The 23,392-nt window shown below is 38.1% G+C and overlaps 1 protein-coding gene across 4 annotated transcripts in view; it reads left to right on the forward strand.

Moving 5' to 3' along the window:
• The first annotated feature begins 497 nt into the window (after positions 1 to 497).
• nfat5b (nuclear factor of activated T cells 5b) overlaps positions 498 to 23,392 on the forward strand; it is a 42,985-nt gene continuing 20,090 nt past the window's right edge. For 3 of the 4 annotated variants that reach the window (XM_066647117.1, XM_066647118.1, XM_066647119.1), the window contains exons 1-2: positions 498 to 716; positions 23,186 to 23,310. In XM_066647117.1, coding sequence (XP_066503214.1) covers positions 23,253 to 23,310 — 58 coding nt within the window. In that variant the 5' untranslated portion in view covers positions 498 to 716; positions 23,186 to 23,252. Of the gene's footprint in view, positions 717 to 23,185; positions 23,311 to 23,392 lie in introns of those variants that run through there. The other variant, XM_066647120.1, reaches the window with a different exon arrangement.

Genomic DNA, 23,392 nt, shown 5'->3' on the forward strand with positions numbered 1-23,392 from the left:
GTTCTTTAAGTTTGTGAAGTATGAAACCGTGGCTATCTCAATTTGCCCGTTTAAGACTGTCTTTGGGACAATGGTGCGGAGTGCTTAATTAGCTCAATTTACATCTTCTAGCAAATAAACAGACCACACAAACATGATAACACAGTAAAACCTTTATTTGTCTGTACTCATTTTTCTGGACACGGGTTCTTAGTCGTTTTATCTGCGTCCTTAGTTCAAAACTGTTGTGTCTAAACTGTTAGGCAAGCCCTATTAAACAGGTAACATCTGAATGGACTCCGAGGTTAAAGCCTGGTGAATCCGCAGTTTGCTGATCTGTACTCTATTCCAGTCCTGCTCTATTTCGGAGTGAATAGCGCTCCTGTTTCGTTTGTTTACACGTCAATCATGTGACTGCAGCCCCGCCCACCGCTCATCCTCAGTGACGCGCCTGCGTGGAGTGGGCGGGGCAGCACGAGACCAACTCAACACTAACACACACACAAACACAGTTCACGTAGACGTAGGCGCTACACACGGCCGTGACCAGTCAGTTCTGTGTGTTAGCAACAGTTCTAACCCGCCGTGTCCGGTGTGTGTGTGGACCGTGTGGATGTTGAGTGTTTAGACGAGTGTTGTTGACGGTGAGTCCGGGCTCTGAGCGATGCCCTCGGACTTCAGCTCGGTCTTCAGCGCGGAACTCGACCTCCGTTCTCCGAACTCTTTCTACAGCAAAGGTAACGTTAACTCCCCTTCTCTTACTTATGAAGTCTTGAGAGAGAGTGTGAATGTGAGAGAGTGTGGGGGGTGCGTGTATTCAGACGTTTAATTTAGAAGTTTGAGCCCCCACGCGCAAATGGCGTATTTGGTGATTTTCTTAGTTGAACATATAAACAATTACGCTCTCCCTTCGTCGCTGTTTCATGTATTTGTCGAATATAGCTTTGGGGAACAATAATACAACCAATATAAAGAGCACAGGGCCCCAGGTTATGATGGGTTTTGTTGATTTTCAACGTGAAATGAAGCCATTGTTTTCATTTGACAATTAAGTCTACCATTGAGACATATATATCGTACGTCCTTTTAAAACTCTGCTGTATCATTGTCTACTGTTTTGCAGAGTTGGAAATATTGTGAAATAACGTTAACATTATAAAAAGTGTCATAACATTAGCATAGGCACTGTTTTTTCCCATAATAATAAATAAAATATAAAACTAGTTTTGCCTAAAATTGACTTAGAAAATCAACACAAACGGGTGAACCGCGTGCCCACACTTGTATACTGTATACAACGTGAAAATGACACTGCTGTCATTCTCTCTCCTGGCATGGCTGATGTGTTTGAGCCTGGAGGAAGGATAGGGGTTGTGTGTGTGTGTGTGTGCGTGTGTGTGTGTGTGTGTTCTGGTGTCGTGGGTGGGGAGTTGTGTCAACTGGCTTCCCCTGCTTTCTGTCCTTATCTACAGCCCTCCATCTCTTGCTCACTTTTCCTTTGAGCTAAATCTAGTTTTTTGTGCAGAGGAGTGTTTAAAGACCATCATAAGGATTTACTAATGATGCATAATTAGGCCAGTACAACTTTACATCAAGGCCACGTTTATATGTTCATTAGAAATGGTCTTAAATGAGGTGAAAAAATGCTAGAACTTTGTAAATGTTTTATGGATGGTTTGAAAGGAGGTATTAATGACTCAATTCAGTAAGCCTTTGCCCTTAAATCTTTATTTAAATGTGGAGTACACTGAGGGTGATATAGTTAAGTGTTGTTTTAATATGAGTTAATAAATATCAGTAATTTCTAACGAAGTTTATGAGTGGCTCAGAAGGTGTTGTCACTGGCTATTTGTTTAGCTCAGTACCACTTTACACTTTCCCGCTCCGGGTGACTGTCTGTGAGGAGTTGGTGTGTTCTCCCTGTGTCTGCGTGGGTTTCCTCCGGGTGCTCCGGTTTCCTCCCACAGTCCAAAAACACACGTTGGTAGGTGGATTGGCGACTCGAAAGTGTCCGTAGGTGTGGATGTGTGTGTGTCTGTGTTGCCCTGTGAAGGACTGGCGTCCCCTCCAGGGTGTATTCCCGCCTTGCACCCGATGATTCCAGGTAGGCTCTGGACCCCCCATGACCCTGAATTGGATAAGCGGTTACAGATAATGGATGGATGGAGTACCACTTTACAATCACCCAACTTTACAGAAGGGTTTCTGAATGGATTATCAGTTTGGTTAGCAATATCACACTACCAGACTAATCATATTCGTACAGATATATTATTTTTTTATTGATTGATATGATTTATTGCAGTACTGTACCTCCTCTTTGTGTTCTAATAAACATATATGGGAGCATATTGCTGCTAGTTGCAATAATCATTTTTGAATGTTTCAGTAGGTTTATGCCACTTGTCGTTAAAGATTATTTATGTGACGTGTTGCCTTATGAACAGTGAAATACAGACCAGTGTTCTGCAACCTGTTCCAAACCCAAAATGGACTTTCAAGCAGTGATGGTCCAGTAAATTGTGTTTATTTCATATTGACAAACTCTACTGTTTACCCTAATGCAAGAGTGAAGTGTAGTGTAAAGGTAATGTGTAGGATAATAGCACACTCACGTTTTGAAACAAGGAAGAGGAAAAGGTTATGTTAGGTTATGTGATTTTTATTCTGTCTATGTGTTTATACGTATATACCTTTATAGTATGTGATCACCAAGTGATCACCTTCTATGTATAATTTTTGTCTTACTTGAAAGCCCCATTGTTGGGTTAAATAAACACACCTCTTTCCAGTAGTTTATCTTAAATGTCTGTCAGCCAGTCTGTCTTAAATGTCTGTCAGCAGTATTAATATTATAGTCTTTTTTAATATTTTCCCCACTTATAAATTAATAATTTATGCACTGAAACTTTCAAAGTGTTGGCCATATCATTGTGAGTTCTATCTCTGGTGATACATCTGCCAGGAGCCCCAAGACAGCCTAGCTGGTATATTCTGGGTGAGTATGGTGGCCATCCCTCCTCCCTGTAATTTAATTTTATGCCAGCCAAGGCCAGTGTCTGTTTGTTAGCATAACAGAACTGGGCACATAGTGTTCTCCAATATAAGCGTGTTGCGCTCCAATATTGTGTTAGGAGCAGTTTAAAAAGATGTGGTGGTTAGTTTCTTTCCAGCTTGGTAGCATTTTGTGATTTGGAGAGACCTGGCTAGCACATTTTAGTTGTAAATAAAAGATGCTATGCTATTTTATATAGGTGTAGCAGCAGCGTTCATGTCTAGCACTAGTTCATCATCACGACATGTGTCATTTATTTACATCTTGATATTGTAAAACAGATTGGCCAGAATATAACCGCAGAGAATTACAGTTGCACTGAGATATCGGTGCTGTTAAACTCAGTAAGAGTTCAGTTTTACAGGCCATGCTGGACACCTCACTTGTGTTTCTGAAGTGTGTACGGTCTGATCACAAGGGTGCCATTGAAAGATGTTTCCTCCGTTTGTCATGTTAATGGAATTTTTTTTATCAGCTCTTTTTGTCAAAGAAAGCTCGTAGACAGTTGCTTCTGACATTGTTCCTGTTATTTGGCCAATACATTCAGAGTAAAGTTGGTCAAACAGGATTTCTCTGAGGACAGATCATTTTACTTTACATTTGGCACAGCTTCCCAGCTGTTCTGGGAATGGGGCTTTTACGTTGGTGATGCCATTCATTCATCCATTCATTATCTGTAACCGCTTATGCAGTTCAGGGTCGCGGTTGTTGGTGATGTATGTTTTTTAAAGTAAAACGTATGATTAAATTAAGTCAGAATTAACTTACATAAAATTTTGACACAAAAATGGACATAAAAGTAGTCATAAATCTGCTAAATGATATATTTGTCGGGCTGTATATTCTAACATGTGGAATAGTGTCTTCGGTCAGTGCCTTAATGTAGCCTAACAGTCCCCACATTACATAAGCAATAATCTTGTTGGTAATCCTAGGTGAAGGTCTGCTGGCTGGCTGCTGTCGCTGCTATTGTTGACGTTATTATTGGATATTTTGAGCTTGGCTGAGACTAAGCCTGATACTAGCGTGAATGGTCCCCATATTCAGTTTCGTACCAGCTCTACAGATACTCTTAAAATGAGTGGGGTAGTCAGTAGTAGGGTGTGACGGTTTAAGCAAGCAGCTGTTCCTTTTGGCTTATTGGCTTGTAGTGTAGTGGCGTGTGAATATGCCTCTATGCTGAGTTTGCCGTGTCTTACCTGGAGGAGAGCTCTGCAGCTGCTCCAAGTAATGAACAAACAAACGCACGCTCTGTTTTGCCTGCATGCTTGTGCACAGTATAAATGTCAGGCTGTAGTCGTTTGGAAGTTTGTGCAGGGGGCCAGAACGAACCCCTCGCTGGGGTTTACAAGCTTCTCATTCTTTTGCTCATATCAAAGTATGAGCAAAACTAACTACAGCACCTAAATTAGATGGTAATGGTATAATTACTGCAACTCAGGCTTTCAGTCGCATCTGAAAATATCAGCTTAAAAATGTATTTACACTGCAGTGCACTCTAAACATTAATTAAGGCCTTGAGAGGGACAACAAGGGGGTAATTTGGAGTCATGGAGAGCTAAAGCCATGGCTATGGAATTGGCACTTCGTCTGGAGAATAGCAATGTGTTTTGAATAAAAGTCCCCAGTTTTCTATAGTGGATCTCCCACAACTGGGATTCCAAGGGCAAAGGTCTGCGTATTTTGGACGCCTGTTGGACTACCTGGGTAATTTCCCCCTTTCAAATACCTCTAAAGTCTTTAATTTATGTTTAGGGCCCTGCAGAATTCAAACTGGTGGAATTGAGAGGGATAAATCAGCTACCGTTGAATTCACATCCAGATTGGCCTGGTTTGACCTTGGTTTCTAGCCGGAAAGTGTTAGTTTGTCCCTTAATACAAAAGTATAACAAAACTGAGTCATGACCATGTTCATCTGGTGATATAAACATGACCTTTTTGCTTTTGTCTGAATGCATCATTGAACTTAAGATTGACTACAGGTTGCTTGATTTGGAATTGTTTGTTTATATTGGATTCAAACCAGTGTTTGATTAAGTGTAATTTATTTAAAACAGAACCGAATAACATTACTTACTTATAACTTTTCATGTACCAAAATGCAGCTCCCCGTTCTGTCTGAATCTCCCCTACTTCCTCAGAATGAGGCTTTGGCAGGCCTTTTTAAAGGCCCTTACTGGTGATGCAATATAATACAATATGCTTTAGAAGTTCTTTAATGAACAACAAATCGGCTCTTGGTGTAGTAAAATGTGGTAGTATTCAGCTGAGTAATCAACAATTTTTTAGGCTATTCTGGATTTCATTCAGGTATTTCAGTGTTGTTTGGAAACAGATTTTTCAAGCTGGAATCTCATGGAATCTGGTGGACTCTTGTTTGAGTGGAAAAAACTGTGTCCAGGCCTTTAAGCCTTGTTTTGTGTTGTATAATCGTTAAGTCCTGCAGTCTGCCTTCTTTTGTGCCTCTCCATGATTTACAGCCTTGAGACCAAGTAAGGGTTATGTATTAGAGAAAGAACTTAATTATATTTTCTTCATTAAGCAAAAGCCACACAGTTTACAGACGAGAGGAAATGTTGTGTCTGAGCATTTATATAATCATAATCCAGGAAAAGTTGCAAAAGCACTGAAATCTACTTTTGGTGGAGGGCAGTAGGCACTAAATACACTCTTTTGTTTTTTTAAAGGTGAGATTTAAAAGCCTTGTAGGTTCACCTTGAGAAGACCTGAATTGCTGGTGTTAATTACCTTCAACTTGCTTCTGTTCAGGCTCCGTCATGTTGTCTCCATTCTTTCTGATGACTAACATATTGCTGATTTGATCATCAGTCCAGCTGAATTTTCTCCCTAATTATTAGTGTTCATGCTTTAACATATTATCCTCTACTTTTCTAACGGAACTTGACTCATTGATTTTGCTGTTGTCCGCTTGGTGTGGATCTTTGAGAGCCGCCTCTAATGAGCCCCGAGTGTCATGTGACAGACAGTGGAAACAGCTCTGGAGAAGAGTAGCTAAGCATATGGTTGTGCATTCCCAGAAGGATGGCAAAATGCCCTAGAGATGAGGCCCACATGTTTATTTTTAGTGAAACTTTGTTTGGCATGTGTGTGATGGGGAAATTTGCTCTGAAAATACATCGTCCAGGACGTTTTACGTGGGCCCACCTGTCTTTATTTTTATTGGGGATATAGGATGATATGAGTGTCAGCAATTGGCTACAAAATTAGATGCATCAGAAGGAGGTTTGGAATTGACTGATCACTCACACTGATTTATTTACTGTATCCTGGAAAAGCACAATATTTATATGATGCAGTGTTTCAAATACATATATTCATAATTTCCAAATTTTGTACAATTTTGAGCTGATGTAGTTATTGGCAGTTGGTTACATGGAAAAATGTGATATTTTCATCAGCTCCCAATTCTAATATCTGTGGTAAGCTGAGACAAAGACAGAAAAAATCATTTCTTTCAGATCTCCTCCATCGCTTGAACATTTAAAGTACAGAATTCAGGTTTGCAGGTCAGTAAATGTCTTTCTGAGGTGAATAAATGAAAGGTTATGACACCAAAGAGTTTTAATATTTGTCAATATTTGAACTCCATTCAAACAGGAAACTCACGAAATGTGACTCAGATGCAAGATATTTGGTGTTTTCCTACTGAGATTGCTTACTATTGCCTGCTAATATTACTCAAGTGATAATGTTGAACAAGAGGAGAAATACAACAAAGTTAGCTAATTAAATATGTAGTTGACACAGGCCTGAACTGAACTACTTCACAATCTTTAAATACACTTGGCCTACTGGAAATTATAGAATGTAAAAAAAATAATAAATAAATATATATATTTTCCCAAGCTCCCAATTATGTAGCACATATGCAAACATGTACTACACAGCCGTGTTGCCTGAAGCATGATAGCATCAGAGTCAAGTTATGACTAGTATCTAGTAACTTGATCAGGTGAAAACCTGTTTATAATTTGACACACTTTTTAAATCAGTAAAATTTTTTCTTGTTCTTTCACCGTCAGAAAATACCTTTTTTTTTTATCTGATGAGCTTGGTAAAGGTGGAATAAACACATAAAAATCTAATTAAATTTACCTTTGCTTTGTTGAGTAGTTTCTTAGTTTTATTCTCCCGCAGCCTTAGAAATATGTGGCATGGCAAGTATTCCTGAATTGGTTTGTAGTTTTTTTCACGCATCTTTTATTAGTGCAAAGCTTGGCCTTGCAGGCTCCTTTTGGTCTTTTCTTAAAAGAATAATTTGGCAAAAAAAAATGTACCCAGGTTTCCACTTAAATCACATAGTAGTGGAACAAACCTGACATGATTTGTATGAAAATTTTCTTATTCAGTTAGAGGAGTAATCTTCAATAATCTTTTCATAAATATGCCCCTAAACCTCTCTCAGTTAAATATGAAAAAAACATCACAATGTAGCTAAAAACAGCAGGATGCCATTTTACAAAACATGTGTCGAAGTCCCTTTCACAGAGAATAAAACAGGTGTTAAACATGGCTGCATTTAGCAACACCTTGAAGTTCTGTTTACTTTACGGACATTATACTGGGTCATAAATCAGTCAAGTCTGAATTATTTGAAGTTGAAATTAAAGAAAAGAGTTGGATGATTATTAATTTGCTAACAACATTAGCATCATAACAACAGAGTTAAACTAAATAAACCAAATTTTGGCACCAAGGTCTTGGTTGGACAATTATATCTGGGATAACCTTTCACTTTCTGCACAACTTTATTAATGAAAACAAAGCTCCAGATATCTTAGATAAATTTGGATAATTTCTACAGTGTTTTTTTTTTAATTAAATGCCAGCATTTTGTATTCAATAGTTAATCGTTATTAAACATCAGTTTTATCCTGCAGTCTTAGATTAGATACTTGTTACAGTTAACCACTGAACCTCTGATTCACCTCCTCGTATCTAGGTTAAGAAATGTGATAGTCAGTCTGTGCCAGCGTGTCTGCAGTGAACAAGCCGCAATCATCATGAAGGATATTCGCTTGGCTTAAGTGTTGTGTTGCTTTACCCAAAACACTTTCACTCCAAAACACAGTGCTGGTTAATGGTTAATACAAACCAAACTGCTGAAAAAGGAACAAATTCTAGCTCTTGGAATATTTGCTATGCACTCGCACTAACAATGTACTGGATGAGTGGTTAAACGCTCAGCCCCTGGCAACTGTCAGATAAAGCTTGCTCTTCATAATGGAGAAAGAAAGAAAAAGCCACAGGGTTATATTTTGCATATTGTCTCTTTGTCCATTTTTGTTCATCATTTGAACACAGTAGATGTCCTTATTTATTACATGAAACTGCAAGGAAACACTTCCGATTTACTTGACATAAAGTCTCTCTATATCAACTTATTTTGGAGGTAAAAAAGTATATTTTTCCCGTAATGTGGCCATTTTAGAAATAACTGGTTGTTTTGGATAGCAGTGACATGAAGTGGGATGTTTTAAGAGCCACATAATGTTCCTGAAAATGCTGACTTATTGTAAAAGTTATATTTGTATTTATGTAGCATCCAGTACCCATAATCCATTTGGGGTTTTATTGGGCTTGTGTGGGAACAGTGAAAAGTCTCCAGTTACTTGAACTAAACCTCTTTAGCACCAAAGGTTCTTATATAAACAACTCAGTTTTCATATGGTTTGGACCTTTTTAAAATTTGAATATTAATGAAACTTTATTCATAGCACATTACTTTGGGATCTGGAGCTCATTCCAACCACAAACTGTTAAAATAAAATAAAATAATATAACAGTCAATGTTGTTGTGGTCTCTCTAATTCTGAACACAAATTAGGATAAAATGTGTACTTCATATATCAAAAATGCGTAAAATTGATCCTTGTCTGAGTCTCTCCCATCAGAGCACTGGACCCGCATGTTTGTGAGATCACAAAGACAAGATTAAATGGAGCAAAACCAACATAGCCTGTGGAGAGAACTAAATGTACATATTCCTTATGGCAAAAATGAGAACAGAGAAGAAAGTGAACCAAGCAAAACTGGCTAAAAAACAGAGATTCTGCTCCTCACTCCTGAGCTCTCACACTCCAGAGGGCTGTTTACACAGAGGGTTCTCTGGTGCTGTGTTGTTTGATCCTTGTGGTATTTTGACCAAAACTTTGTTACATTAACACTCCAGGAAAATGTGTTGACTTGGGAAATGGGTATAATATGTCCCCTTTAAGGGTGTACACACAGTTTTGCGTTTGCAAAATTCAGGATATCTTGCTTAAACTTGTTTATCTCATGTTTTAAAGATACATTACTTTGAAGTTTGCCACTCAGAGATAGCTTGAGTCTCATCAAACAGATGAAACTTGCTGTATTCTGTATATACAGAATGGAAGATATCACATGTTCTGGTTATGCGTGTGGGTGGTTGGCCAACCCTAAATCTCAACGCTCTCATCCTTTTATAGGCCTGTTTTTGCTTTGGATTCTGAATATCCTTCAATAATTTCTAGTTAAAGCGGTTCTATGGAGGTCTGTTGTAGAGTAGGTGCTATTCTACCTTGTGGCTTCATCAGAAAGCACTGATTTCTTACAGCTTTGTGTGAAAAATGAGTGAGCACTCGTCTCCTGGCTCTTCGGCCCCAGAAGGAGCCATGTGTGTTGAGTCCCAAATGTTAAATATTTAGGGAGTTAATCAAAGCCTCCAGGAGTTTGTTTTCCATCCACTGAAGAAGAGCACTCAGGTTACTGGCATCAGTTTTCTGCTTAAACCCAAGTCACATAAGAGCATGCACCTCCTCCTCTGTAGAGCTGGCTGTGTACTCCCTCTTTCACCTTGGTTCTACCCCTCTAATCCACCTGCCTAATTTTCACATTTATCGGTTCATCGGTGCTGAGTGGCCATGACTAGGCATCATCTGTTGGTTTTCCAGTTAAGGTGTCTGACGCCATTAGACTCCAACTACATTGAAAGTTAAAGAGCTGTCCTAGTGGTGGGCTTTTTTTTTAATGTCTTCATAAGACATGTCTTAGTCCACCGAATTAAAAACGTTTGGCTAAACAGTCATGCAGCCTTGATTTCCTTATACCATTCCTGCTCTATGAGTCACTGGTGATTGTGGTGTTGGTGGGAGGGCTGCGTAACCGAATTCAGTTAGGCTGCATACTTCTGTGCCTTGACTTAAAATTGGCTGTGTAAGACGAAATGATGTACTTTGCATAGAGGCTGTGATTAGGCATCATCCATTGTGTCCCTTGAGACTTGAAACAAAATAGTTTTGCTTGGTCATTTCACAATGCAACACTCTTAAAAATAAAGGTGCTACAAACGGTTCCTTGACCGATGCCATTCGAAAGAACCATGTTTGGTTCCATAAAAAATAAGATGTGTGAATGTGAAGAACATTTTAAAGATTGAAAGAAACCTCACCTGATGTAAAAGTTATTAACAATAATGGTTCTGCTGTTGCATAGCTCAAAGGACCCTTTGTAGCACCTTTATTTTTAAGAATAACTGGGCAACATCTGAAATAAATATATAATGCAAACGGGTTCCAGCTTGTGTAATATCACAACGAATTATTAAAGGCTTCCTAAGATGTAACAACGTAAGACATGATGTTATCCTCCATAGAATACTATCTAAGGGCCCCAGAGTGGCATTAATATGTAAGTTGCACATCATCCATTCAGACTCAATTATCACATGGTGTAAATGATGTCAAAGCCCCCCGCTTAGGTCTCAGGCCCTTTTGTCTGTGTTGTCTTCTTCCCACTCGTTAGCCTAGTACTGCTACTGTACTTCTCTCATCTGAAGTGTGTAAACAAACCACACAGTGAGTCTTCCTCAAACCTTAAGCTGGTAAGTGTTTATGCCAAAAATATTGTTTATCTTTAAAAGCCCTGACAAGTATTAATCATATCATAGAACTTTCTTTAGCGATGACCTCAAGTGGAGCTTAGGAACACAGCTCTTATAATGACCACCTCATCCTCAGGCGTCTCTAATTAATCAGCAGACGTTCTCCAGTCTTAATTAGATTGCTTGTTGAATCCACTTATGTGATTAACATACTCAAGGTGCTACCTTAGTCTGAACGTGGAGAGACTGAAGGACACAGTAAATGCAATGGGCTTCAGCATTACCCTTCTCTTGAGCAGTGGCTAGGCAGTTGAGGCATAAGTGTCAGTGCTCTTAAAACAAAAACAAATAAAAAATGCCTCTTTGATAAAGGATGTTTCCCCTAGCACACTTATGGGATATTTATGATAGGGATCTTGGAATTTTAGAATGCAGAAAATCACCAATTCAATCTATTCAAAAGTCTTTAAATTATGAAACTGAAAATCAAAATTGTTTCCTTCAAATAATGCACCGAAACAGCCGGCCTCTTACGAGCGCATTGGATGAGTCGATTTTCACATTCCACCGACTGTGTCAACAAGCACTCATACAAAAGCTAGGCTAATCCTCAGAGGTCAACTTCTGGAGTTTTGTGACTCCAGCGGCTATTTTACAAACAACTCATCTGGAATTTAGAGATGGATGGTTGACTCCATTGATTATGTCCATGTGCCATCCAAAGGTGTTGATTAATTGTAATAGCCTCCCATGGTCTCTGTGTGCAAACTCAGCTTCATGCTGTTCTTTATCCATCATTCACATAGGGTGAGGATCACAAGCCTAAATGTTAAAGCTTGAAGTGAAACTATGCTTTTCTTTTTATATGAAGGTTTTTGAGGCCAGCCTTTGAGTAAAGTGGTGATGTTGAACATTAAATGGCTGCTTAGGATCTTAGTGCGACTGCTGGTAGCTAACTGCCTGCTAAATGTGTGTATGGCGTTGTGGGTTTTGAGCCTGCAAAGACATCAAAAGGTGAGGAAAAGTGTTTTTTGTTTTTAAATTAAAATCATTAACGTCACCTTTAATATAAAGGTATGTTCTGACAGGACATTTAAGAAAATTATTTATTTGATTTACTGGTTAAAATTGATTTGATATTTGTATGTAAATAAAACTCATGTATACCTAAAAAAAAAAAAAAAAATACTGTGAAATATTATTGCTTATATTTTTTATTATGATGCTTATGTATTTGTTTGTGCTTTTAATGTTTTGTATGAATGACAATGACAGAGGTTTAGTTGTTTATTTTTACTACTGTAAATAATACATCACTGGATGACAGTAACATATTTTGATATGTCGCCAGAGTTTCTTTCAGTGTCTTTGTGCATGTGTAGGCTTCTTTGTAACTGTGAATATGTGTGGGTGTGAGTGCATGCGTATATCTGGGTGTGTGTTTGTTAGTTCAGTGCCGGGGCTTGTGTAAATAGTTTGAATTCCGCAGTACTCTGTGGTCTCACTTTCATCTCTGTCCACTGTCTGTCCCTCCCTTTGCTCCTCCTCCTTGTGAGCTCTCTAATAAACAGAGTGGACAGTAGCTCAGTCGAGTACACAGTCATTTTAGATGCACAGTTCATCAAGTTGCAAACTTAAGACCAGTTAATAATGATGTTCTCAGGACAGACAGTAGGCTAATGTTCAGAAGTAAACAAACATTAATTAATATTATTGTTAATTGTGACTGACAAGTAATTGCCATATAACAATGGGACAGTGAATATTAATTGACTCGTTCATTCATTTATTTATTCATTTTCTGTAACCATTTCATCCTCACAGGTTGTCAGAGGGCACCACACACTCACCCAGTCACTCACACACTGTGGGTAACTGTTAGACAGTTTGGCACAGTCTGTCAACTTACCAAAATGTGTTTTTGGACTATGGAAGGAAACCTGAGCACCAGGTGGAAACCCATGCATACACACGGAGAAAACACCACATTCTTCACAGACAGTGACAGATCAGTGTAAAGGGTATTAATCGCACAGCCCCAGGACCTTGCAGGTGTGTGACAGCAGTACTACCTGTTGAGTCACCATATTGCCATATAATGAACAACTGATCTTTTTGTTCAGTATAAGCAGCTATGATTCTCCCAGTGTCTGTGTTCTCACGTTTTGGTATACTAGGTGCTCTCTCTTCCTCTCTCCCTCTCTCCCTCTGCTAATGGCAGAGGCAGCTGGAATTTTTTTAGACATCTGAGAGAATTCCATAGATTGAAAATCATGAACCAAGATGACGATATTGCTCTATTCCTGCTCCATAGATGGGTAATATTGACAAATTTCTGCTGTTCCGGATCACTTAAGGTCTCCAAACTTGGTAGACGGCCAACAGCATTTCTGAAAGTACTACAAAACTAAAACTGCTCGAGTTACAAATGAGTTTCTTTGGTAATTCAGACATTGAATAAAAACGTACAGATAAGTTAAACTTCAGCCACATGCAAATAACCATCATTTTTCCCCTCAATCACATAGTTTTCAGCTTCAAAACATCTGTAAACCACAGAGGACTGCGTTTCCCCACAATCGTAGAGGTTCCGTTTAATTTGTTGATGCAGGACTGGAACCAGCAGGGAATGTCAAATTGTGCAGGATCAAGGTTGGAAATTACTGTTTAGGTCATAGTTATAGGTCATAAGTTAGAGAGGTTCTCTCCACACTGTTTTAGTTGACCAGGTCACAATAGCAAGCCTTTTACAATTGCCATGTTTTTTTCTCTGCTTATGTCACTACCTCTAAAATGACATGCAGGCATTTTTAGTGTGAAATAACTGGGGAGGTTGTGTTCAAATATGGCTTAAATTAGATCTATCCTCCCGTATCCCATGGGTGTTTTACATCTTCCCCAATGACTTCCAAGACAATGCTGGTAATTTGGTACCCCCGTCACTACAGTGTGGAATAGATTACATGTAATAGGAAGCACATGGAAACACATGGAATGGTGTAAACTTCCTCTTTGCTGCCACCCATCCAACGTTGGAACTTTGGACAAAGGAGCTGATCTCTGTCAGGTTTACCTTGTGTGCCAAGGGTAGCCCATTGTTTGTGAAGACTTAGCGAGACAGGACTAATAGACATGGCATTGAAAAAGCCAACTATGCTTGTGAGACTTATCGACTTGGAAGCTCTTTTGACATGTCTTTTTAAAGGCTTGTTCTTTTCTCATCAGGACGTACATGAACAAAATTATTTATTTAGAAGTGTTTATTAGAGTTTATAATCTATGTTTATATTGTAACAAGAAGAAAACACATCAGGGTTTAAAGACAGTATATTTAACCCCTTTTTGCACAAGCTTTCACAGTTTCCTGTGGTCATACTAAAATGTCTGTGAAATGCTTTAGTCCAAAAACACTGCATGGATCGAACAACACCGTACCACTCTCCCACTGTCTAAACAACCCTGTTCAGAGCAACACGTTTGAGCGTATAGTCTGTAACTGCTTATCCAGTTTAGGGTCGAGGTGGGTCCACAGCCTACCTGGAATCATTGGGTGCAAGGCAGGAATACACCCCAGAGGGGGCGTCAATCCTTCACAAGGCAATACACACATTCACACCTACGGACACTTTTGAGTTGCCAATCCACCTACCAACGTGTGTTTTTGGACTGTGGGAGGAAACCAGAGCACCCGGAAACCCATGCGGACACAGAGAGACCACACCAAACTCCTCACAGACAGTCACCCGGAGTGGGAATTTAACCCACAACTTCCAGGTCTATATATATATATATATATATATATATATATATATATATATATATATATATATATATATATATATATATATATATATATATATATATATATACATATATATAGACTGGTTTAACTAGTGGGGTTTGTTGGTGGTGTCAAGAGCTTCAGTTGCTGGCTCTTCTTTTATCTGTGAATGCGGTAGGACTCCAGGGCTGTGTTTGCATTCTGAGATTGGTAAAATGTGGGAGAGAACACAGTGTAATTACTATGTTACAAAACCACCATCACAAGGGGCTTTGTCATGTCTTTCTGTGACAGATTGTTACTGTAAGTGTGTTCTCATCATGTAGATTGGTTTAAAAAGTTTGTTTTTCTCTGTAAAAGTTGGAAAAACAAAATCTTGTGTTTTTAGAAAAGAAAAGAAAAGATGAATGTAGAATTTCCCTCAAGATGAATTCTGTTCAATGAAGATGAATACAAAGCAGCATGTAAAGCATAACTATAAGAAACAGAGAAGACATATGTGATAAACAGAAATACATTTGCAGTAAAATAAATAAAGTGCAAACTAAAATATTTAAATGGATGTACACCACTGTCATATTGGCCTTATTCAGAAACACTTTAATTAGGTCTCTCAAATGGCAAACCTTCCTCCATTTACATGCCCTGAACCATGGACTGAATATGGAATATGCATCACCTTCAGTATTATTATACTATGATTATATTAATTAAGCAACTAACTTGACTTTTTAACCTAACATTTGCCTTGCTAAACACTGATGAAACCTCAAGTGACTTGTTTCAGTTTAACTTGAAATGCCTCATGCTTACCCGGATTAGTCACTGCTGAGAGAGACACACATACTGGCCTCTGTGTGTAGCAGTAGTTTGTGCAGTGTTAAGTATACAGCTATTCCACATTGTGAATAAGCCGTGTTGAGCAAGTCATATTTAGCTCTCTACGAAGATGTTTTTGTGAGCAGAATTCTTGGGTTGACAAGTTTTTACAAATTCCAGATTTTAAAACCATGGGTTCGTTCATTAGGGTGATGGGGTGACACAGCCAAAGGGGAAAGGGAGGAATTTTTTCTTTCATTCTATTGTAGTAAAACCCCATTGCTGGGTATGTACCAAAGCTCTGCCAGATGGTTTGACCCACCTCTAAGTATCGCAGTCCAATCAGCATTAGATTTTGTTCCGTACAGTCCCACCTCTTATTTATAAGCTGCAGAGCCTTCGGTACATTCTCAGTGGGTTCTAGGAGGGCTCGCCCCAACGTACTGTCGTCATGTACAAGGTGAGGTATGTTCCGAATAGCCCCTTCTCTATTCCCTACATTGCTCACTATGTAGTGACGTATATAGTGAATAGGGCACTGATTAATCTTGGGCCCAACTGTGTACCCAGATACCCAGAGCAACCAGAGCTGTGTAGGGAGAGCAGCTAGCGAACTGTTCAGTACAACTTCTGTAAACTTAACAAAGCCTTTGTTCTGGAACTCCTGCACCTAAAATAAAATATCTGCAGACTGAAGAATGAAAAATTTATAGAATTCTATGAGTAGTGGTAAAACTGGTCTTTCTTCAAAATATTTGTGAGGGCCACTCAATAGCAGTTTATTTGTTTATGACCACAGTTAAAGAAGACTTTATAATAAACTCCTGGATAAACCTCGCCACAAATACTGTGCAGTATGTAGATAATAATAATAATAATTATTATAATAATAATAAATTACACTTTATATACCACCTTTCATAAACCCATATATAATAAAGAAATATAAATAAAGAGAAATTTGTTTAAATATATAATCAAGAGATTTGGAAGGAGCCACCACTGTTTAAAACTTAAAAGACCAATCTGACACCAAACGTTTAAAATCGGATCTATATTAGTTTTAAAACTGTAAAAGAGCTGTCTGCCTCCTCCCCTTCCTCCCCAGACATGAAACTCGACCAGGTTGCCAGTTTGCCAGGAAAACTGAACGGACACGCAAGAGACGAGTTTAAGAACTTTGGGCCGAATGTGCCATAATCAACATATTTACACAGAAAAGTGTTCATCATTTCACTAAAATATCTACCTACGCATGAAAAAGACAAAAAAAGTGCATTTTCTTCTTATTGACAATTTTCATAGCCAAACATCTTGTTTTACCTTACATGTGTCCATTTAGGAGTCTTATTGGTGTTATTTGCCAGCTTCTTGAATTCTTCGTTCCACCTTAAGAGCCAAAGCTAGCCCCATAGCATTTGAAACTTTTTGAAGCAACTGTTATTCCACTTTATCAGTTTAAATCACACAAATCAACTGTATGTGAGCCGCTTCCGCTTTCCCTGCATTTCAAGAATTTACTTTGTAAACCACCTTCAAATTTTAGACTAGACAAGGCTGGTTTTATTTTCCCTCCAACAATAATGTCATTTTAGGAGGCAAATCCTTGCTTCTTATTCATAATTCAAGCATTTAGTTCCACCTAAAATGGGTACATTTTAAGAGTCTTATTTGCGTTATTCTCCAGCTTTTTATTGAATGCTCATTTCCACCTTTAAACAGCTATGTGAAGCTAAAGCTATTTTTATAAAAAAATATTATTTCCCATTTTATCCATTTTAATCACTTGACCAAGTGTACATTATGTCACTAAAACATCTACCCACCAGTGAAATGCTTATTTGCTGTGTACTACCAAGTTTCTCCATTCCTATTTAAATAGGTGAATATGCAAGGCTTTTCAAACACAATTCTTGCTCCTTAATTTGTTTCAAACACACATACACCACAGAGAAACACACCTGAATCTGTTTCAATTTCGTTCAAACAAACAAACAATGGTATTTACAGCTTTAGAAGGGCAATGTAACATAAACTCTGTTCCCTTGGTCATTTCATGGTTGCAAGACACTATGTTTGTTGACCTGGCAGCAGTGGGTTTGGACTGTAAAATGATTGGATGGAGGACGGGATCACAGGAGCTCCACATCGGACTGGGCACTTCTCAAAGAGAACATACTGCTTCAGCAATGCTATGAGAGGCAATAGTGTTTGCCTGTTTATATAATAGCTTTAATAGTTTCCTTAATCTATTATCACACACCCTGGACATTTTATGACTAAGTACAGTAAATATCTTACAGATTACTCCTTTAATATATATCTAACATTAATTTTTGTGTCTATGCTATATACAAATGACATGAATTGTTAGGAAACTGTGGTTAAATACAGATTTTTCATTTTTAGACAATTATTTATATTTATTATTTATTATAATTTTCAGATCCATCTTTAAAAGGTATGACCGTATGTTTTGTAGAAGACCAAGGACCTTTCACTTACTAAATTAAATGTGCTTTAGTCCTCAAGTCTCTCACTTTATTTTTATTTTTTTCTCTCGCTTTTTTATAATTCATTTTAAAATAATATAAAATTTCAGCAATTAATCAGTAAAATGTTTCAGGAAAGAAACTGTCCTAGCTGTAAACATTCATTTTAAAAAGATTGTAGAAGTGGAGTAATTTGCTGTATAATATTGAGAGAAGAACCCTCTTTCTGTCTTATTCTGGTATGAAAAATGTCAAAGGAAGTTTTTAAAATGACTACATGTCTGGTCAATTAAAAAGTTTAAGCTGGTCAGAGCCATGTTGTTTTTTGTTTAGCCCCATAAGGGACTGCTTTTTAAATCTTCTTTCACCACCTAATTAAAGCCTGGCCTACAGAGCGACGGAGGCTGCCCTCTCTTTCCTGTTGCTATGGTGTTATCGGCAGTTCTTATGTGGACGCAGCTGTAAACATTTGAGGAGTGCTATAAACGCTCCCTCGCTTAAGTCTCTTTTGCCCTCTGAATAGAGGTCCCTTTTGCCCGAGTAAACCCTGAAAGCCGGTGTTTACATCGGGCTAGTATTTATTTATTATTATTATTATTATTATTATTTTAAGTTCTCCAAGTCCTTCTTGCGGAGTGGTGTAGCACTTCATTTTTTTAAGACATAGGCATCAAGTTTAGCGTTCACCTTGTCAGTGGTTCAAACCTGTCGAGCTAGTTACCAGAACCATAGGGGTCCGCTAACATAGCAAACAGGAACAAAACAGTGGGAGGGGTTGGAGAGGTGGAGGGTTAACCGGCCCTATGCCAGAAACACTGGCCACACCCCAATTTCGGGGGAGTTAGTGACAGTAAGCAACAACAATCTGCTGAAATGAATGAAATGATGTCCTGTCTTTCACTAGGTGAGTGTTGTGTTTTTTTTGTTTTTTTCAATCAAACTTTATCAAACCTTATTAAACTCCATGTCTGTTCTTAAGGCTACTCCTGGTAGCGTCCTGTTATAAATAAACCTTTATGATTAAACTCTTAAATGGCCATGATCTGTCTGCAGGAGAATAAGCATTAGATTTAATTCTATGCCAAGAAAATAAGGGGTTAAGCTTCCAATGTTGTTGTTTTTTGTTTTTATAAATAAGGTTTTCTACCTTTTACACAATACGAGTAAAGCTTCCCATTTGAGAAACTGAGCAACCTGATCTTGGTAGGATTTGAAGAAATATTTTATTTAAAAAAAAAAAAAACTCTGCTCTGTGAACAACAATCTGTTTTTATTCTGCTCAGTGTGAGAAAAGTGGCCTGCGACATAAACAGCAGTCGCTGTGTTTTGTTTGTGTGGGAGGAAACTATGAAGCAGAATGGGAATTTTCTCCTTTAAAATGTGTGGAAACTCTTTGAAACAGGCCAGGTACTGATTCTGCAGCAACCGTCTGAGAGCAGAGTACATATTTTCTGTCTGTGCGGTTGGCAGTGTGTTTACTGGAAGGGCCCCGTGTGCGGCGCACATGTTCCTGCATGTGCTGACCAACTAGAGAAGGCAGAAATGGGAGATGGAGAGAGAAATGGGATTTGGTCTAAAGCAGGTCTCTTTAGTAGCATTTTCTGCAACTTGCTAAATGTCTCTCTCTCTCTTTCTCTCTCTCTCTTTCTCTCTCTCTCTGTCTCTCTGTCTCTGTGCATCCTCTGTCATTAAGGACACATTGGAAAAATGCTATTTTTATATTAGGTTTAGACCATTAAGAAAATGAAGATGATTATTATTTTTATTGACTTGGTACCAGTATTGTTACTGTAGCCCAGTCGTTTATGCGCCTTGCTATGAGACCTCCACTGATGTCTCTCCACTGTCCAAATGCCTACAGATGCCTTTTCTTGGCTGTGCCTGTCTGAGCCAGTGACACAGAAACAATAAAAACTGAACCATTTCATGCAGCAGCATTAGTTTTTTACCCATTTACAGAGCCAGGGCTGTGTATAAACACCAGACATTTTTCCAATGCACAGACCAGAGAACAAGAAAATGGTGAGGAAACATTCTCTGAACTTTTTTATTAAAGTCCAAACAACACCTTTTAAGAGAGCAGCATATAAAAATATAAAATTCATACCACTTAGTTCTAAGCGCTGAAAATTCATAGGGCAACATATTGCCTGAACAGTGTATGCAAGACAGGTCAAGATGGATGATTGGTGGTTAAGCATTATAAGCAGCAGGCTGTATATCTTGTTTGTTGTAGCTGAATATAGTTTTGGAAAATATCATTAACTAGTCTTTTCTCCTGGTTCTGTGTTCAAAAAGCCTGGCTTCAAGGGCTTGCCACAGTTGGTAATAAATGCATCACTTTGTAGTCTTTTGAAAGCTAGGAATAAAAGATGACACATGGTGCTTCTTATCTGTGTCTGTTAAATGGAAATTCTACCTCTAATAGATGTGTTTTTCTCTTTACATCTTCTGAAACTGGGTGAACATGATTTTTCATTTTTCATCCAGTTTTGTGAGCATCCTGACTTTTCCCATGCTCTGTAGAGGTCTGCACAGACATGAAACTGAAGCCTGAACCTGACCCGTACCTGTGGCATTGAGACCTGACCTGACGAAGCCCAGTTTTACAGTGCTGCGCATTGTTACTTCAGCACTTGACAAAACATGCCAAGTTAAATTAGTGTTTTGTACATCTGTATTACATTATATATCAGTAATTATCAGTATATGTTTATTGATTTGTCTATCCTTTGTGGCAGAGAGCATGCAGTGGTGAATCGCTAACCCAGTTGTGCTAAAGTTTCTCATGCTACTGCTGCTACTGGCAGAAATGCTTAACATACTTATGTTGAGATTATCGAGCAAAGAGAATGTTTTGTTTAGGAGTATGTTCAACAAAGTTTTGCTGTAAAGTATTCAGTTTTGTACTGTAATTTTACAAATATTAAAGATATTTTGTGTAGTTGTGTTTTGTAGAATTACTGGGTATAGATAAAAGCCACTGATAAAGACCTAGCAATTGCACAAATATCACTTTACTTACATTTTATTCATTTTATTACACTAAATAAGAAATAATGTTTTTAGTTTTTTCCCCATGTCATCATAGAAAGGCACAGCTGAGGTTTGCTGTTTAATTATTTAACTTACTGGAACTTTTTTCTAATTACAATTTTGAACAGTAACATAATACCCATAACGTAGTGAAATTTCCTTAAAGCAGCCTCTAACAACAGAGGAATAAAATATGCTTGGATCCAGCTGTAAATATGTGAAAATGCTATTTGGGAATCTGAGCACTCATGTTAGGGTATCTCATGTTAGACCTGATAAATTGATCTTGGTACCATGGCTGAACATGGCTATAGAACAGTTGTCATGTGTTTTAAACCCAACTCTGAGGTTCCTGTATATGCAGAAGGGCATACGAACAGAGTCTCTTTGTTACTGTCTGCCTAGCTGAAGTAAACACATTTTAAGTGGTGCTCACTGGACTGGGGGACTGCCTTCACCTGCCCACTTGTTTGCCTGTATTTAAGCCCATATAAAAGGAGGCTTTATTTTTTCAGATTTATGGTTGAAAGCTTTCTGAATGACTTAGTTGTAGATTATTATAATCTTGGTACCAGGCATGTTTTCCCAGGGGCTGTTGTTCCATTAGCTAAATGGGTACTTTCAACTTGGTAACAGAAGTTAATCTTTACATTAGTTGTAGTAGTATCTGACCGTAATAGAACAATAATAACAATAACACCTAGAGAAAGACAAAGAAATTTATATATGTAGGGAAAGGGAAATTACTTAAAACCTTAAGATAGATATTGATGTGTTAACTACGGCTGGGCAGTTTAATGATATTAAGATATACAGTGGTATTCAGAAGAGTTGCCAAGGTTTGAAAATATTGATGGAACGGAATGATAATGTCTAAAGTTTTCATGTATATCTAGACAAGAACACCACACAACAGAAACGTCCCCTCATTTATTGCCTCACAGGAACACCAAATGCAGGATTCCTGATAGGAAGAGTGGAAAAAGACCAATATTTGCTATCAAATTCCAGGTGACTTCAACCGTAGGCCTGGACAATAATTCAATATCAATATATATTGCCGTATAAAATTTTTCAATGACAACAATATGATTTTTAAACACATTCCCAAATTTCAATATACATTAGTTGCATCATCAATCACTGAGTGACATTCATTACAGGGTGCTGGCGTCAGTTCTATATTTTATAAACTAACTTTAAAATTAATATTGACAAAGGTTTATTTTTGTCAGTGAAGTCATGTTCTTTTTTTTATTGACAGTTTTTCTGTGGCTTATATATTTTTCATATGTTGTTATGATATATTGTGCATATCGATATCAAAATTATATTGTGATATAAATTTGACCATAACGTCCAACACTATCCAATAGCTTCAGAACATTTTCTAAAGTGTTTAGATTAGCATAAGCAACAGGTGATTTATCATTGTACTCAGCACACAGAACTGCCCTTGAATGACAGAAGTCACACTACTTCACTACACACACCCCCACTGGCCCCATCATCAGCCCAGATTTCCAAGCAGTGCTCATCGGCATACTAAACATGGTTTGAGGGCATTGTGCTCTTGTTTGCTTAAAATAGCCTGCTACCCTTAGAGAGTAGAGGGGTCCCGGTCGGTGGGTTCAGTCTGGCCGTCTCTGGTTTTTGGCACTTAAATTGTAGTACTTATCACTGTTGGTGTTGGCCAGTAATAGTCAGGACTTTTTCCAGTTTGAAGTCCAGGTTTGATGCAGCATTGTATTAGATTTAACTGTGAAGCCTGGAGTTATAGGAGGTTAAATTGAAGGTCAGCATTGCAGATATCACACTTGATATTTGACAGAGGCAATGCCTATTATATATTCCCTGCTAAGTTATTGTAGCTTGTCAGTGACATTCTTTAATTGTCACAAATTGGTCACGAATAAGTACATTGTTGTAGGGAAAGCATGGCTGTGTTTCTCCAAGACACAAATATATTTAGCAATATATACTTATTGAGTACTAGCTGATATTAGATAACAAAGTGCCAAAAAACACTGGTGTACAATATTTTAACAAAATATATCCTGAATTTTTGTCTGTTTTCATTTTGCACTGTAGAAGTGTCATGTTGTTTCAGCTCTAGACTTTAGATAATAGTTTTCTGTCTTTCATTTTCTTTCCAGAATCGGTGTATGATCTTCTCCTCAAAGAGCTGCAGTTGCCGCATATATTGAGGTGAACAGTGGAACAATGAGTCAGAAAAGTGGTGGAGAGACGGGGTCTTCCCCAACGACAGCTCTTTCTTCAGGTAAGATACTCAAACTCTACTCATTCTCCTAGATTTGTCACCTGCTCCCAGTCCACTACCATAATATCAGTGAGCAGTGCTG

This window comes from Hoplias malabaricus, chromosome 16 (genome assembly GCF_029633855.1).
Source record: "Hoplias malabaricus isolate fHopMal1 chromosome 16, fHopMal1.hap1, whole genome shotgun sequence".
NCBI classification, from domain to species: domain Eukaryota; kingdom Metazoa; phylum Chordata; class Actinopteri; order Characiformes; family Erythrinidae; genus Hoplias; species Hoplias malabaricus.